The following is a 15,313-nucleotide window of genomic DNA, read 5'->3' as shown; positions in this document are numbered from 1 at the left end:
GATAGCATAATTTTGGGGAGAGGAAGCTACACTATAATGAAAGGGAAAATTAATATCTTTGAACTCCTCTCTTAAATTGTAGCCTGTGGAAGATAGAAGGAGAGTTCGAGCAATTCTACCTTACACCAAAGTGCCAGAAACTGATGAAATAAGGTATGTTTTAATAATAGGTAGAAGCACATGTGAAATTCTTGGAGTATTTATAAAACCTAATGATTTAGGTATATGTTCACTATGCAAATACTTTCCAATTGCATCTTAGGAGGTTAAAGGTAAGATGCCTGCCTTATTTTTTTTTTTCCTTCTACTATGTATATATTATGTGGAAAAGATGCAAAATCAACAGTCCTGTATCTAATGGAAGAACATATACTGGTTGCTTGGAATTAATACTGCTTTCCTGAGATATCAGTTTTCTTCCAGCTGACAAAAGAAAAGCCAGATTTGAAAGATGTTTGTATTAATTTCTGATGAGACTGTCTTGGTTTCACAAGTTGATAGAACATGCTGGTGTAATTGGGAATAAGGTTCTTGATAGGACTATTAACCTAAGATTATGGAGAAAAGTATATGACAGCTTTATATCCTCATCGGGGTGAAAATTTATCCAGTCCATTCTGATCTCTATAAAAAACACTTTGAGGATATTCATCTTTGAGAAGATTTTCTTCTAAGCATACAATAAGGTAGTAAGACAGGCGGGAACTCCCTAATTGTATATTGAAAGTAAGGTTTCTTTCTGTTCTTATGCATAATAGAGTCCATCAAGTCCAATAAATGCCTAATTGCATCTACCAACTTAAGAGGAAAAAGTATTTTATTACTCTGCTATGGTAACAAGAATTACAGGAAACTGTAAAGTTCTATGTGTCTGGCTAGGTTTCTGAGATGTGCATGGTAAAATAGTCTGTTCATAGCAAAACTGGTACAAAATACACCATTTTAGGTCAAATTAATGTATTGTACTATGTCATGGTTTTGGTTCAACCGGGCAGAAACACCAAATTAGTGTAGTGGTTTTGGTTCGCCAATTTGAGGTTTCCTGGCCAATGCACTAATTTATGTTGTGGGTTCTGTGTTGGCCAAATTGCCAGTGCACCCACTAGAATTAGTTACTCATTTCCTGCTGTGAGACAGGATTAGGAGTGTCCTGGTTTTGGGCAAATTTGGGGAAAAACCTCCAGAAGGACCCCCCAGACAGCAAACCCCACGACTCCTCCCCCCCCAACACCGGGTTCGGGAAGAATTTCCTCAGAGAAGAGTGGGAGAAAAAACCTGTTTATTTAACAAGCAAGACACTCCCCAGCACAGGGAAAAAAAAAAACAACACCAGCTGACAAAAAACTCTTTCACCGTTCTGAAGGGATGACAAGTTCAGTCTCTCCGGCGAGTGGTCGCTCAGTTATCAGTCTCCGGCGCTGGGGATGACTGCTGCAGGTGACAGAGTGTAGACTCCCGGTGTTTCTTGGGGTTTCCCAGGTCCCCGTCCGGAACAGGTTCAGATGGTATCCAGGAGAGGGAGGGAACGGGGTGGAAAAGAAAACAGTCCAGGGAAAAAGTTGGACTGCCTAGCTGAACTAACTAATAAGCAAAAAGCAAGGGCAAAGCGAAGGAAAGAAAAAGAGGCAGAAGCGGGCAAGCAAGCAGGCAAGCAAGCAGGCAAGCAAGCAAGCAAGCCGAGCTAAAACCTCTCCTAAACATAGACCATGGGGGAGGTGAGCCGGCTGATAACAAGACAGAACAAAGCTTCACTCTCAGAGTCAGTCCTGGAAGCACAGGACATAATACCAAACATAATCAGAACACACGATTGGAGATACAAACACCATAACATCACCCTAGGACAAAACAGGCTTAAACTTTAAATGGTATGAAGAAGGCTTTTATTACTAGAAACTATAAGGGAAAAATAATAAAAATCAGAATAAAACTTTAAGGACACTTTCTCCTCCCCCCACAACTTTTCTTTCACACCAACCACGTACAGAAACAATTCAGTCAGTTTACCATCTCTAAAATAGTCTTTCACTAATTCACTTGGGAGAGGAGACTTCCATCTTCAGTCTATGGAGATTTCTACACAAGAAACAATTTTCTTGTGGCTTTGATGTCACAGTGATCAGCCTCCCGGGAGAATGGAAATCTGATCACTATGTAAAAATCCCTTCCTCAGCAAACAGTTTTCCCATAACTATTATTGAGGACCGTATCAACTTATGGGGCACACTTTAAAGATTATAACAGTTCAAACAAAAGCTCTCTTCATCTTTGAAAACAGAGGCCTTTCTTCTTCTTCCCGGGGGGGCAGCAGGGATTTTCATCTCCTCTATTTAAGCTTGTGAGATCACAGCCACTTCAACATCTGCTTACTCTAACACCAATGCCTCTGCTCATATCTACAGTTAAAACATTCATCCACCCCATAATATATCTTTATGTGTTATAGGGAAACAAGAGTCTCTTCTCCATAGCTTAAAAAAAGAGAAATTTCAGTCTACGACTCTCTTCCTTCCCTCATCTGGGACCTGACTCTTCCCTTTGTCTGACCTCGGTGTTTTCATGCTGTTTCTGTGTGTGTCTTCATCTTGGTACTCTTCTTTCACTCAGGAGAAAGAACAAAATGTCTGCAAGTCTCATTCTGGGCAGTGAGAGTTAATGTCTTACCCAGGCAGCAGATGGTTTTGTGGTCTCTTCCAGGTGGCAGGCCGGAGTTATTTACAATAAAGAGTCTTTCTAGGATTATAAAGGCCCAGCCAGAAAGCTGTGGTGGATTTTCTGGCTCCATGGCTGTTTTCTGGCGCTTGCTACATTCAATTCCAGCTGCGGGCTGATGGTCCTCCCTTCCCCCTGCCCAGCAGGCAAAGGGTGGGGGGGCCTTGCCAGAATGGAGCTCAGCTGTCTCTCCCCCAGGTCACGCAGGCAGCAGGGCAGGCCCGGCCGCCCGGAGCTGCTGTCCTGAGGGGCCCCACTGACCTCCTGGCTCGGCCTGTGCCAGCAGCAGGACAGGGTTTTAATGTTAGCTAGATGTTCTGCTGAGCCGCGGGCTCTCTGCCCGTGCCCGGGAAGGGGGGAAATTCAGATTTTAGCAACTGAGCAGGCGTCCCCTCCCCCTGGCTATCGGGGCCCTGGTTAAAAACGGGGCCCGGTGGGCTTACCGAGCTTTGCGTCAGAGCCCGCCCGCCCGGCCCTGCCGGGGTTTTTTGTCTTTACATGTGTGTTTCACAAAGACGCATAAACTTTCTCATTGGTGTAACAATGTGTTAATATTAAAAATCAGACACTGATTGGTCCTTATCAGGTTCAATGGAGGCTGCCCAGGTCTTGGCACATAAAAATTTCAGGAAATCTTTACAAATCACCACATACTCTTGTAATGTACTCTTGAAGATGTTCTATATTTCAGGGAATCTTGACTTAATTTTAATGTCATAATTAATATTTAGAAAGCTTGAAGCATTTCAAACAATAACAACTGATATAAGATGGCTTTGCTGTGTATTGTACATTGTTAAGATTTAAGTTCATTAGTAGCTGAATTAATTCTAAGTATTTTCATTAGGCTTTTTTATTCTTGCTTTTTACTTTGTGCTCAAGTTAATGCATTTTTTGTTACTCTATCACAGATGAATTATTAAAAGAAGTCATCATTGTGGCGTTAACTAAAAGGGTTTTATTAATGATTAAACAATTATTAAATGGTAATTATTACTGTTCACTCAGAGTGGGTGCATCTATCACACCCTCTCAAGAGATGGTCAGTAGAAAATTGGTATCTGATTTTGGTAGTTGATGAACTTCAGTACTGTGTAGCTATTGCCTATATCCCTGGTACATCATTTGACTTGATTGAGAAGTCCCCCTGTGCTCCATGAAAGGTTTTCATATGACCTGATGTTATGGTTTAACCCTGGCCAGCAACTAAGCACCAACAGACACTGGGGCAGTAATTTTCCTGGGTGGATGCCTTTTCGCTGTTGTTTTTACTTGCACTTCTTGTACTTGAGCTTCTAGTCTCCAGGTAGGTTCACCATCCCACTTCCTTATGTCCTCCCCCTGGTCATGGCAGATAGAACCACAGGGTGGCATGTGGTGTGTGTCACTGATTCACTGATAAACCTATTCCTGAGCACAAAAAGGTTGACTCTTAATAGCCAAGATGTTGGTCACTATGGATGAGGAAGACTTCTCCTTCTTTAATTGCTGGGACAGTTGTTGGAACAGTTTCTCCATAGCTGAGACCCAGGAAGGAAGTGAGATTCTCTTTGAATTCTTCAGTTGGCTGGCCGATCCAACCACATTTGGTGCTTTTGTGTCTCTCCAGCTCATTACCACCAGGTTGTTGGTGTACAATGTTGGTGCACTTCATAGACTTTCACCACATAGGCCATGTGAATGGGATTTCACACAGCTTGTTGGATACCTGGTTGTCATATACCTCCACCACAGCTAATTCCCTCAGATACTGGATATCTCCCCCAGTGGTGGTCACCTTGCTTTGGGAATTTGGTCTTTCCTTGATGGGATATCTGTCCACACTCGATGGAAGCTGCCTCCAAAGATTGAAGATTCCTGCCCCTTTTACAATCCTTTTGTCAGTGACCTTATTCCTAACAAGGGATCCCAGCTGCTAGGTTTCCTTACCCTCTAATTCCTGATGTTTGGCTCCAATATCCCAGCATCAGAATAACTAGCTGACAATTTGTTCACCTGGTTGACGGCTTCACATATCTTAGTGCTTGCTTAGGGATAGGGATTGTATGGTTTCTGTCTCATGATTTCATTCTTTCCTCTCCTGTTCTTGTGACTGCTCTGCTGCTCCCTCTTAGGAGAAGCTTCTTCATCCCTTACTGAATGAGTTGACTTCTGCTTTCATTGTTTCTTTTTAATTATAGAGGTGACTGATATAGTTGAAGGCTGGGTCTCTGATTAAATCACAGTATCTATTGGTATGTTTTCAGATCTAGAAGACCCTCTCCTTGAGGGTGCCGAACAGTTCTAAACAGTGTTGGTTGGTGCAGGCTAGGCCCCAGTAGAGTGTGATAAGTTGTGCCTCTTTGGAATATCTTTTTTCAAACATTCTGTCACTTCATCAGGATCCGGGAGTGAAGTCTTAGACCACTGGAGGTGGCAACCTTTCTAGATAGCTGCCCATATTTTCCTACATGCCTTGTGTCCTGGGTAACCCAAAATGTTATTGTTTTCTATATCTATTTGTGCCCCAAAAAATGTTACTGTCTCTTTAAGGCCTGGCAGCACAGCCAGAAACAGAATGGTGAGGTCAGGGGGGGTGCCAGGGCCATTTTAAAAAGTCAGAGTTGCTCAAGCAGAGTTCCCTCTTTCCTTTTGGCTCTACTTGCAACAGTAGCAACTTGAAAAGCTTCATTTCACAATCAACAACTGTTTCAGAGTGAAATTTGCAACACCTATTGGCAGTGCGAAGCTGGAGCTGGGCTGGGGTTGGGCCATCACTCATCCGTGCTTGAGAGTCCGTTTTCTTCTCCTCCTTCCCATTGGAACAGGGACCCAAGACAGCAGCACCAACACCAGCACAGTCCAGTGGGTGGCAGGAGGTGGCAGCAAGCAGCAGCACTGACCTCACACACGCCAGCAATTCCCATCTGCCACTAGAGCGGCTTTGTAAGCTCCTACCTTCCCAGTTTTTTTGTTCCAGGGGGAAGGTTGAGACAAGCAGGGTTTGTCCGCCGTCTTTTCCCTTTGCCTCGCCACACATGGTTACTTGCAGAGGGAACCATCTTGGGGAAGGGGTTACTCTGCCATTTTGAGTTTTTCTTTGTTCTTGGGGTATCTGCAAGATTTCAGCAACTTTGTAACTAGTGCCTATTACTGTTATTTTTTGCCTGTTGCTATTTTTTAAAATAAACTGTTATTTTTTCACTTATATCTACTCATATTAATTTCTCCTTATTGATCAAAAAGGATTGGTTAAAACTATAAGGGGAGGTAACTAATTTTAGAGTGTTCACCTCTTAAATCGTCTTAAATCAAGACACCTTGTCACCCATAACCACACTGTCGTGGTGTCTGTATGATATTCCTAAATTGCTTGTCAACCTTGGAGAAAGCCAAAACAATATTCTAAGAAATACCAAAAGGAGTTTATTACCCCAGTTCAACCAAGTTCATTACCCAAGAATGTTTAAGATACTGAAGAGCTGCTATAACAAGGGAGAAAATATCACATAAGAAAGTGGTGAAGGTGCCATTCTCTATTTCCTCCATGAAAATCCTCTTGGGGAAAGTGTAATTTTGGTCTCCGTGAGACAGTTCCCGAAGTACAGTAATGGAATCAGTACAGAGCCCAAATAGCAGATTAAGCTCAAGGCTAGTGTTTTAGTAAGAAATATCCCAGGCAAAACACCACTAAGTGCTACAGAGCACAGAAAACTGCAAAAGCCAAAACCAGTCTTAAACATGTACTGTAAAAAAGAGACCATGGCACAGATCAGATAAACTAATGTTTAGAACAGTTGGATCAATATTGGGACCAGCAACTGTTAACAGATATAAGTTTCTTCTAATACCTTCTGGTAAAATCTCTTATTATCTCAAACCCTTTGAGGACCCTGTTGGCTACCAAAAAGGACTGTTGTGGTTTAACTCCAGATGGCAGCTAAGCATCCCACAGCCTCTTGCTCCCTCCCTCCTGGTGGGATGGGGGAAGAATTGGAAGGGTAAAAATGAGACATCTGTGGGTTGAGATAAAGACAGTTTTAATAATTAAAAATAAATTAAAAAAAAATGTTGTAAGGGAAAAAACCCCACCTACCAACTGACAAAGAGAGAGGGAAATAAAACCCAAGAAAAACAAGTTATGCAAATGAAAACAGTTGCATACCACCAACAGACTGATGCCCAGCCAGTCCCCAAGCACACTGTCTTCCCCCTCCCCATAGGAGTAACTATGAAGAAATTTAACTCTATTCTAGTGAAAACCAGTATACCTGAGTTTGGGATTACACTTAAGGAATAACTTATACTAACCTTCCAGTAATTAAACTCCTTTGAATGTTTTAATGCTTTGTATTTATACTCTTATTTGTAGTTATTTGCATGTCTTCTTGAGGAACTGTTCTGTATCTTCTTTTTAGCACTTATCTTCATATCCAAATACTTAAATGGTAGATATTTCATAGGCTTTATTATACAAAATTATGTTTTGATAGAAATATTATTTTGTGACTATTAAGGAAATCTTTGATTGTTTTTTACCTGTATTTAGTATTTGGTCCCTCTTGATAAAAGAATGTTACTATCTTCTAATTTTGTTGTGGTATTTTTTGTTTTATGCATCCTTACTGTACTTTACAGTATCTATTAGATTCTAAATATAAAATAATGAAAGAGAAACATTCATGTGATATTCATACCTACTTAAACTGTGTGAAAAATGCACATGGTGTGCTTGGGATACCGATAAATATATCTTTCATGGTCAGATTTTCTCAAATGTTTTTCTGAAACTATGCTCAAGAATTCACTGTATTCATTAAACTTTGTATTATGATTGTACTTCTAACATATGTGTTACTGTAACTCTCTTCAGTTTCCTTAAAGGAGATATGTTTATTGTGCATAATGAATTGGAAGATGGCTGGATGTGGGTTACAAACCTACGGACAGATGAACAAGGTCTTATAGTAGAAGACCTGGTAGAAGAAGTGGTAAGTAATTTTATATTCAAATTTGTTGCGGAACTGAGATTTGATTTTTATTTTTTGTTAGTTGTGTGTGGAAGTTAACATTGAAATTAAACCAGTGTCATTGAGCTGCCTGACTTTATGTACTTTTCTAAACCTTCTTGCACTATTTGAATCTGCCGGTTTTTAAGTTGTTTAACAAACCATTAAGTCTAATTTAATATCCAAGCAAAGTACCTCTTCTTGTTATACAAAAAAAGCTCATGTGAAAATGAATGATACTGCGACGTTATTAAGCAGTTTCCTAAACTCACCAGTCCTGATAAATAACTTGCTAGTCATTCAGTTATATTCTGTTTGTTTGAAATATTCATAAATGTATAGACTCAAATTTTGCCATATGTCTTTGTTTTTGTTTTTTTAAGGGCTAAGTGGGGATATCAAAATATTCATGAGTTAATTATACCTAGAAGGGCTTATGCTAAGTCAGGAAGCTAATTGGGTGGCAAAGATAATTGATGTACTGCAGGATAAGAGATGATTTAATGGACAAAACCACCCACTCCACCTTCCCACATGCTTTTTTTTCAAAGTAGTTCACCATTGCTTTGGAGTCTTGATGATGCTTGCTTTGCAGCATATGTATATTGCTATTAGTAGAGCTTGCTTCACCTGTTCTCACATCTATATCAGGATGTGAATGGCTAAATTGAAATGGTAGTGTTAGAGTATCTAACTATAAATTTCTACATTAGTGGTTGAAGTTCACAAAAGTTGAGATTTAAGTTACCACGTGTAAAGAAGGACTTGAAGAGTGACAAACAGTCCTTTGAAATAACGTGTTATGGCTGAATTTCTGCTGAATTCCAGTGAATGAAGTTGAAAACCTCTTTACATGAACTGTGCAATAAGCCATCTTGTTCAAAAATGTCTTGGACTTCTTAGTGTTGTTTATTTCTACAGAAGATCTTAACCTATGAAGTTTACTGTTCTAAACTCAAGCATACTTTTGTCATGCACTTAATATGTTAATTTTCCTATTAGGGAAGAGAAGAAGATCCACATGAAGGCAAAATGTAAGGATTTTTTTGTTTTTATTAAAAGCAAATCATAAAACAACTGTTTGTAAACTTTAGCTATGAGATTGGGAAGGTGAACCAAAGTTGAATGTACTTGTTTTTTAATCTTAAGCTTTTTCTTCTATTCTAGCTGTTGAAGTTGCATAGGTCATTGACATGAAGTCTTGCATTAGTTATGCCTAATGTTAATGGATTTTGCAGTAAAAGTCTCGAATGAGTCTGTGATCACTTTACCTGGAATATATTCAATGGAGGATGTGGTGTTTTCTGATTTGTGGGGATTTTTTTATACACATACAGTTTAGCTTAGAAGTAACTTTTTTTCAGGTCTGCTCAACTCTAAGTGCAGGAGAGAGATCAAAGTATCATTTAGAGGAATGATAGTGTAATAGTAACACTTGATATTAGCCTCATGTGCTAGCACTTTAAATGAAAACCAGGAGCCACTAGAATAATTTGTTTGCAGTAAATTCCAACTTGTTAAATAGCTTAAAAAAACAACTAATACAGTTTACAATGAACAATGAATTGATATAGGAAAGTGTCTTGGTTTGAAAGACAGGTATCTGCTAAGGAAAGGCAAGAGCCCCTTTCCTGAGATGCGGAATGCAACCCCCTCCCTTTTAATTATTTTAGGTCCAAATCAGAGGCCTTCAGGCAGGAGGTGTGGGGGTAAGGGTAACAGTTCTTTACTGATATCCAACAAGGCAGAAAAAACAACAGCTATAAAAATTGGCAACACAACAGAACAGTCTAGCTCCGCTCCAGTCCCTTCTGGCCCAGGCCATCTCCCTGCACTCAGTTACCGGTGCTGTGGGGGCAGGGCAGGTCCCGCGCAGTTGAAGAGGGCTGGGTGATGGCGGCGGCCCAGGGGAGAGAGGGGATGGGGAAAGTGACTCCCCCCCTCACGGTGTCGGTCGTGGTGCTCAGCAGGGTGTCCGGAGATAGTAGGGTGAGGTGGGAGAGCAGCAGAGCGATGTCCAACGGCAGGGAGCGTGGATCTCAGTGCTGGGATGGCAGGGGAAGATGCCAGAGCGGAGCCCCGGGCTGTACTCCCACTCCAAGAAGCCAAGCGAGAGAGAGTCCCCTGCTCCAGACCCCCCATCCCACCTTTCCTTTTCCGGTTCCCTGCCCTCCCCCTCCAGCCACCCCCCTACGAGAGAACATTATCTGTCGTTTTAAGGTGTAGCCACAATTACTTAGCATAACAATGGGAGAAATTCCACAGAAAGAAAAGGGGAACAATTCAACCCCCAACAGAAAGTTGATTGTTATATGATTTTCAGTTGCAAAGATGAGCAGCGAATGAAAGTTACAGAAAATTTCTAGTAGCTGGACAACTTAATCTGTACTCTATTTGCTTGCAATAATTGCAGCTTCTGCTTTCTGTATTTTTTACCCAGTTTGCAGTCTCCAAAGGACTGATGTTAGAAGAAGGCATTTCTTCTGGTGGTGTTTTCTTGGTAGTTTGTTTTTCTTCCTAATAGGGGAAAGAAAATTGTTGGTGTGTGGCTTCAGTTTACAGGTTTTCGGTGTTGTGCTAGTCAGTTTGGTATAGCAGCGTAATAGTAGTAGGGATGCCTTCAAATACAGGAACTTTTTTTTTTTTAAAAAAAACAAAGTAGTTTATAGAAGAATCTTGAAGCTTGGATACTCAATTCAGTTACTCATGATGCTCAGAAGATTCCAAGGGAGGCAGGGATTTCTGTAAATATTCCAATATCCAGTGATTTTCCTGTAAAGTTAATATAGAAAACAAGTTAGAAGTAGAGCTCTTTTTTGATGTGTAAGAGGCTTTCTTTTACACAAAATGACAGAATCGTTAAGGTTAGAAAATACCTCTAAGATTAAATCCAACCATCAACCCAGCAGCACCACCATATTCACCGCTAAACCATGTCCTCAAGTGCCATATCCATACGTTTTTGAACACTTCCAGGGATGGTGACTCCTCCACTTCCTTGGGCAGCCTGTTCCAATGCCTGACCACCCTTTCCATAAAGAAATTTTTCCTAATATCTAATCTAAACCTCCCCTGGTGCAACTTTCCCTTTAAGGCCCTAGTTTGGTACCATTTGGGGCAATTTCACAGAATCATTTGAGTTGGAAAAGACCTCTGAGATCGAGTCCAGCTTTTGACTGATAACCATCTTGTCAACTAGACCAGAGCACTAAGTGCCACATCCAGTCTTTGTTGAACACCTCCAAGGAGGATGACTCTCACCTCGCTGGGCAGCCCATTCCAATGCATAACAACCCTTTCTGTGAAGAAATTCCTCCTGATGTCCAACCTGAACCTCCCCTGGCACAGCTTGAGGCTATGTGTCTTGTTCTGTCACTGTCACTTACGTGGTAGAAGAGGCCGACCCCCACCTGGCTGCAACCTCCTTTCAGGTAGTTGTAGAGAGATCCCCAGTACCCTTAGCCATTCCTCAGAGGACTTACTCTCTAGACCCTTCACCAGCGTTGTTGCCCTTCTCTGGACACACTCCAGCACCTCAATGTCTTTCTTGCAGTGAGTGGCCCTGAACTGGACACGGTATTTGAGGTGTGGCTGCACCAGTGCTAAGTACAGGGGCGCAAATCACTACCCTGGTCCTGCTGGCTACACTATTCTTGATACAGGCCAGGATGCCATTGGCCTTCTTGTCTACCTGGGCACATGCTGGCTCATGTTCAGCCAAATGTCAACCCAGGCTGTAGCACTGCATGGAGTTGTTTTGACCCAAGTGCAGGACCTGGCACTTGATATTGTTGAACTTCTTACTGTTGGTCTTGGCCCATTGATCCAGCATGTCCAGATCCCTCTGCAGAGCCTTCTTACCCTTCAGCAGATCAACACTCCCACCCAACTCAGTGTCATCTGCAAACTTACTGAGGGTGCACTTGATCCTCCCATCCAATTATAAATAAAGATATTATGCAGGACTGGCCCCAACACTGAGCCTTGGGGAACACCACTAGTGACCAGATACAAACTGGCTGTAGCACCATTCACCACCACTCTCTGGGCCCAGCCATACAGCCAGTTTTTTACCTATCAGAGTGCACCTGTCCAAGCCATGGGCTTCAGCTTCTCCAAGAGAATCCTGTGGGAGACAGTTTCAAAGGCCTTGCTAAAGTCCAGGTAGACAATATCCACAGCCTTTCCCTCATCCACTAGGCAGGTTACCTGGTCAGAAAAGCAGATCACGTTGGTCAAGCAGGACCTGCCTTTCCTAAATCCATATTGGCTAGGCCTGATCACCTGTTTTTTCTGCATGTGCTGTGTGATGGCACTTCAGATGATCTGTTGGTTAGGCTGACAGGCCTGTAGTTCCCTGGATCCTCTTGTAGATTGGCATCACATTGGCCAACCTCCAGTCATCTGGGACCTCCATGGTTCACCAGGACTGATGATAAGTAATGAAGGGCAGCTTAGGAAGCTCTTCCACCAGCTCCCTCAGTACCCTCAGGTGAATCCCATCAGGCCCCATAGACTTGTGAATGTTTAAGTGGCTCAGCAGATCACTATGCTTCCTTCTGGATTGCAGGAGATCTATTCTTCTTCCTGCTTCTGTCTACTAGCTCAGGGGGCTGAGTACCCTGAGTATAACCAGTCTTTGTTAAGGACTGAGGCAAAGAAGGTATTAAGTACCTCAGCCTTTTCCTCATCCTTGGGGACAATGTGTCCATGCCATCCTTTCCCCCACATCCAATAAAGGATGGAAATTTTCCTTGACCCTCCTTTTGTTGTTAATGCATTTGTAAAAAATACTTTTAATTGTCTTTTATGACAGTAGCCCGATTGAATTCCAGCTGGGCTTTTGCCTAATTCCCTCTCTGCATGACCTAACAACATCCTTGTACTCTTCCCTGGTTCCTGCCCCTTCTTCCAAAGGTCATAAATTCACTTTTTTTCCCCTGAGTTCCTGTGAAAGCTCCCTGTTCAACCAGGCCAGTTTTCTTCCCTGATAGCTTGTCTTTAGGCACACAGGGGCAGCCTGCTCTTGCACTTTTACCATTTCCATCTTAAAGTACGTCCAGCCTTCCTGGACCCCTTTGTTACTAAGGACACACTTAAACATGCATGCATGTGCATATGCACCCTGCAATGAAGGCCTTATTTCTAGCTTTCCTTTAAAAGACAGGATGAGCTCTCACGATGTAGTATGTGGTATGTCACATGTAAACTGAATGCCTATGCAACATCAAGCTGTTTCCTATAATCATAGGTATCAGGTTAAGACTGGATAGATTGCTGTATTTTTTTGGATGATGCTCTGATGAAGGATTCTGGAAGATGCAAGACGTGAAACTAAAGCTATTCTCATTCAGTAGTTGATAAAGCCAGAGTTTATTTCCTCAGCTTCTAGCGAAATTCAATTTTAGTTATTCTGTATAGTATTTAAATTTCATTAATGTCCTTGGGCTTTCTATTTCACGCGTCAAATAAATTGCTATCTGAGACTGGCTTCAAATATGCCTGTCATTATCTAGCATTTAAACAATGCCTTTAATCTCGAAACACATTTGGATTTGAACATCTACTTTGTGTTGGACACCTGTACTCAAGTTTATATCAATGTAGTTTTTTTTTATTTTTCATTCTGTTGGTAGAAAAACAGAATTGCTGAATAACATAGCAGTTGCTTATATATTCTATATTTACTAGATTTTTTAAAACAAAGATTAATTAATATGTACGAGAGATTAATTCATAGATGTTAGAGCCTTAGATGTCACAACTGCTAAAAAAGAGAGCTGATAGTCTTGCTTTCTATTTTTTTTTTATCTTTAAGATGGTTCCATGGGAAGATCTCCAAACAAGAAGCTTACAATTTGCTGATGACAGGTACTTTTATTTCAGATGGAAATACAGTGGTAGGGGAATGAGACAAATTAATCCTTTGAGACTGCAGGAAAACCTGTTTTTTCTTCTGTATGAACATATGAGCATCAGATCTGTGGTTGCTACTACATTGGAAAAAACCTCATGGCTGAGCAATGAGGGGGGGTTTTTTATGTTCTCAAATAAAGTTAGTTTCAGAATTCTGATTGAAGTAGCTAATTTAAAAAAAATATTGTAATATACATAAATGTATCTTGAGCTTCATTCGAATGCTGAGGAGAAAATACTGTTCACAGAACCAGAGAATATGCTAACTTGGAAGGGACCCACAAGGATCACTGAGTCTAACTCCTGGCCCTGCACAGAACCATCCCCCAAGAATCACCATGTGCCTGAGAGTGTTGTCCAAACACTTTGTGAACTCTGGAAGGCTTGGTGCTGTTCTATACTTATGGGAGAATGTATTAGTCTCCTCATAGAGGAAATAATTTTTAAAATGAAGACATCAAGATTTCAGACTCATACTGTCAAATAACATACCTTAAATATGAGAACAAAAATCTTTCGTTTTTAAAAAACTATTGTCAAAACTCATATGCACACCATATGCTCTTGTAAAGAGGTGACAAAAGTTTGGGATAGGTTGTCACCTACAGCCAAATGATTTGGCATTTACTTTGTCAGTTTAGTACTACTTGATCCTTTTTGGGGGAAGAATGGGGATCACTGTTGGAACTTAGATCAGGCTTTATCCTTTAAGTGTGCAATTCCTGCTAATTTGTACAGAAAGAGCCTTGATAAGAGCTCATAAGTGACACTAAGCAACAGTTAATAATGCTGTATTATTATATCTTTTCAGTTGGTCAGGTGTGCAGTTTTCTTGTGAGGCCTTCAGATAATACACCTGGTGATTACTCACTTTATTTTCGGACCAGTGAAAATATTCAGCGTTTTAAAATATGTCCAACATCAAGCAATCAGTTTATGATGGGAGGCAGATATTATAATAGGTAAGTTTTAATAGTTGTGTGTATTTTACAGCTCTGTAAGGAACTTGTATAACATATTGCTGATAACTTACTGATATGATCATAAAGTTTCAGTGTTTCTTAAGGATATGCTATGAGTTTTAACTAACTTGCTTAGTAGTTAGTTGTAACTAAGTACATTCTAAAAGCCTTCAAAAGCTTAGGTGTAACTTGTTTCTTTTGAAGTATTTTTCTCCTTCTGTAAATTATTTTCTTTACCCTATACATTGGATTATGACATGTAATTAGGAGAATGCTGTGTTGTCTTGGAAACTACTATTTGTAATAGGGAGTTTTGTGCATATGAAAGGGAAAAATGTAAATGTTAGTTTTATTGGAGACATTCAGTAGGGATTTTGAATTATAAACAATAGAAATGGGTATTGACAACAAAGGGAAAATTACCTTTATTGTTGAAAAAGGTCATTAAATTAATCACCTTAAAATATTTGAATATTCTGGTTAGAAGTGCAGATAGTGAAAACTCAACTTTCTCTCTTAACTGAGGCCACTGCCTATCACATGATCAGAAATTTTCTGGACTTGTTTGCCTAGAACCAGGGCATTCTTCATCCCAATAGAGAATTTCTCTCAATTCCAGCTTGGCTTCTGAGTGGGTAGAGATCCAGCAACTGGTGTGTCCAAGAAAATGTTGAAGTCTCCTAACTAAGAAGTTCAGTAGACTTCATAGGATTTCAAATGGACAGTGGTTTGAGA

General features: G+C 40.8%; 1 protein-coding gene across 6 annotated transcripts in view; it reads left to right on the top strand.

Annotated features, from left to right (window-relative positions):
• The window catches only part of LOC148220010 (ras GTPase-activating protein 1-like), a 130,293-nt gene that overhangs the window by 12,996 nt on the left and 101,984 nt on the right, over positions 1 to 15,313 (top strand). For all 6 annotated transcript variants that reach the window (XM_088155750.1, XM_088155747.1, XM_088155748.1 and 3 more), the window contains exons 4-8: positions 83 to 153; positions 7,565 to 7,682; positions 8,703 to 8,734; positions 13,519 to 13,571; positions 14,428 to 14,578. In XM_088155750.1, the coding sequence (XP_088011876.1) occupies positions 83 to 153; positions 7,565 to 7,682; positions 8,703 to 8,734; positions 13,519 to 13,571; positions 14,428 to 14,578 (425 nt within the window). The remainder of the gene's footprint in view (positions 1 to 82; positions 154 to 7,564; positions 7,683 to 8,702; positions 8,735 to 13,518; positions 13,572 to 14,427; positions 14,579 to 15,313) is intronic.

The sequence above is a fragment of the Sturnus vulgaris genome, chromosome W, assembly GCF_052056855.1.
Source record: "Sturnus vulgaris isolate bStuVul1 chromosome W, bStuVul1.hap1, whole genome shotgun sequence".
Taxonomy (NCBI): domain Eukaryota; kingdom Metazoa; phylum Chordata; class Aves; order Passeriformes; family Sturnidae; genus Sturnus; species Sturnus vulgaris.
Note: the sequence above shows the minus strand (reverse complement) of the source record. Positions and strands in the feature narration are given on the sequence as shown.